General features: G+C 33.1%; 1 protein-coding gene across 1 annotated transcript; it reads right to left on the reverse strand.

The window, feature by feature from the left end:
• Window positions 1–866: 866 nt before the first annotated feature.
• On the reverse strand, window positions 867–1,574 carry LOC110094475 (60S ribosomal protein L18a-like). Its single transcript, XM_028695391.1, has 3 exons — window positions 1,375–1,574; window positions 1,066–1,181; window positions 867–975 (listed from the first exon to the last, which is right to left on the reverse strand). The coding sequence occupies exons 1-3, from the start codon at window positions 1,387–1,389 to the stop codon at window positions 882–884; spliced, it is 225 nt and encodes a 74-aa protein (XP_028551224.1). The 5' UTR covers window positions 1,390–1,574; the 3' UTR covers window positions 867–881.
• Between the last annotated feature and the right edge of the window lie 528 nt (window positions 1,575–2,102).

The following is a 2,102-nucleotide window of genomic DNA, read 5'->3' on the forward strand; positions in this document are numbered from 1 at the left end:
ATACCTTTAAAGGAGATATCCAAATTAAGAATATCAATTTCTTCATACTCAACCAGATGAGCTCCCTTCCTAGCCAACCAGTCAGCACACATGTTTCCTTCTCTATAAATATGAGAAATCCTAAAGTTTAAAGTAAGCAGAATATCTCTAATTTTCCTCATAATATAAAAATTCCTAGCATTGCCAATAAAATTCTCTAAAATACTCGTGACAATCAATTTAGAATCCAATTCAATCCTAGCCATAGCATAGCTATATATTTCTTGTACGTTCTAATATGATAAATTTATTGAGCTATGGCTCTAAATGCTCCAAAGAAAGGATATTTCCAATTGACAACATTTATAAAAAAAATAACCAAAGTTGGCTCATTTATGTAAGAGAGCACTGCAAAAATATTCGGATCATAACAAGTCCACGCTAGCTATAGTATATAGATAAAGCCATAAAGGCAAACAAGCATCGAATAGAAATTTCAAATGATGAATAAAATGCAGATAATAGAAAAGATGATAGAAAAAGTGAGTGTTGGATGTGAATTATTTTACCAGCCTATTTTCTCTCCACACAAAACAACTACCAGAATATTTTCAGTTCAACCAAAAACTAAAACAAATTGAGAAACCCAATCAACATGTAACTGTTAACCCCAACTCAGCCATGTAATCAAAAGCAGAAAACCCAACTATTCAAAAATAATCAAAGAAAAGAGTATTTGGGTAAAAACCAATACCATTTCTAAGGCAACATTAAACGTATGCATAGTTCATCTTATAAATCAAAGCATCAGTGAAAATTCTAGCAAAACATATCAATACAGCAATAATCGGCAAAATAAGTTCATTGGTAGTATGAATGAAATTAGTATTTCAATGCCACAATCAACCGAAAGACATAAGACAAGAACGAACCTCGTTAATAGCAAGGACTTGGCCGTTACTTTTCTTCACCTTCTTTAGTTTTCTCAGGAAGTACCTATTACAAGTAAGGACGAGAACAAGATCAATACAAAAATCATTAAACGTAGAAAAAAGTTTAACAAGACAAGAAGGCAGGCCTTCCTACCAGAACTTGGATTTTGCCCTGACTTCATTAGTAGCCCATAACTTCATGCGATAAATTTTTGGATGCTCATCGCTTGGGGTTGGAAGGGCACGACCAACCACTTGGTATTGATGAAACTGCCGAAATCAAGATCCAAAAAGATAAATTTCTATTCCAAAAATCAGCATACACAGTTAAAAACTTATTGATGAACAGACAGATGGAACTCTTTCGGGCAGGAATAAAACTTGAAAATTTTCGAGTGGAAGAGAAGCGAAAGGAGATGCAGCAGAATATAAGGGTGATTGCTACTCATTTACTCTAGCTTACCCTAAAAATGCCCATTAATCCTCCGAGATTCCAACGCAGATCAAGCTCCTCGCAGCCTTCTGCCTTCCACGGAGGGTACTATAGCTTACCCTAAAAATACCATTTTTTCCTTGGAGCAATCGAGCTTCGACCTTCAGACGGCGGCAGGGCTGAGCTATCGAAACGCACGAAGGAGCGGCTGGAGCAATACAGCGAACAAATGAAACGATAACGGCTAGGGCAAAAAATAAGGACGGGGGAGGCGCAAATTACTTAAGAACCCCTTTCATTTTCATCAAGAGTATTTTATTTTATTTTTTAAGGGGAGTTTAATATGATCCAAATATATTTTTATAATATTCTTATAAATTTCTCTTCTCATATACTTTATGCATCATAATTATCAACATAATTTATTGATGTATCTTTTTTTATATATATATATATATATATATATATATATATATAGAAAATGATACATAAATAACAATATACTAGATTAAAAAAAAGCTATAATTTGCACCACTAGAGCCCCACTAGAGCGAGCTAACAGCTCTGTAAAGTACCATACCCCCACCACTACAACCAATGAAAAGTAATACAAATTTTTTTGCATCTAATCATTAAATTCATATTAATATAAATAAGTATTAAGTAAAAATATATATAATCATATATAACCAAAGTTAATTCATATAAGCAATTGATGCCAATAGAGATACTATAATTTAGAATTAGTGACCATTATT

The sequence above is a fragment of the Dendrobium catenatum genome, unplaced genomic scaffold, assembly GCF_001605985.2.
Source record: "Dendrobium catenatum unplaced genomic scaffold, ASM160598v2 fragScaff_scaffold_629, whole genome shotgun sequence".
Lineage (NCBI taxonomy): Eukaryota > Viridiplantae > Streptophyta > Magnoliopsida > Asparagales > Orchidaceae > Dendrobium > Dendrobium catenatum.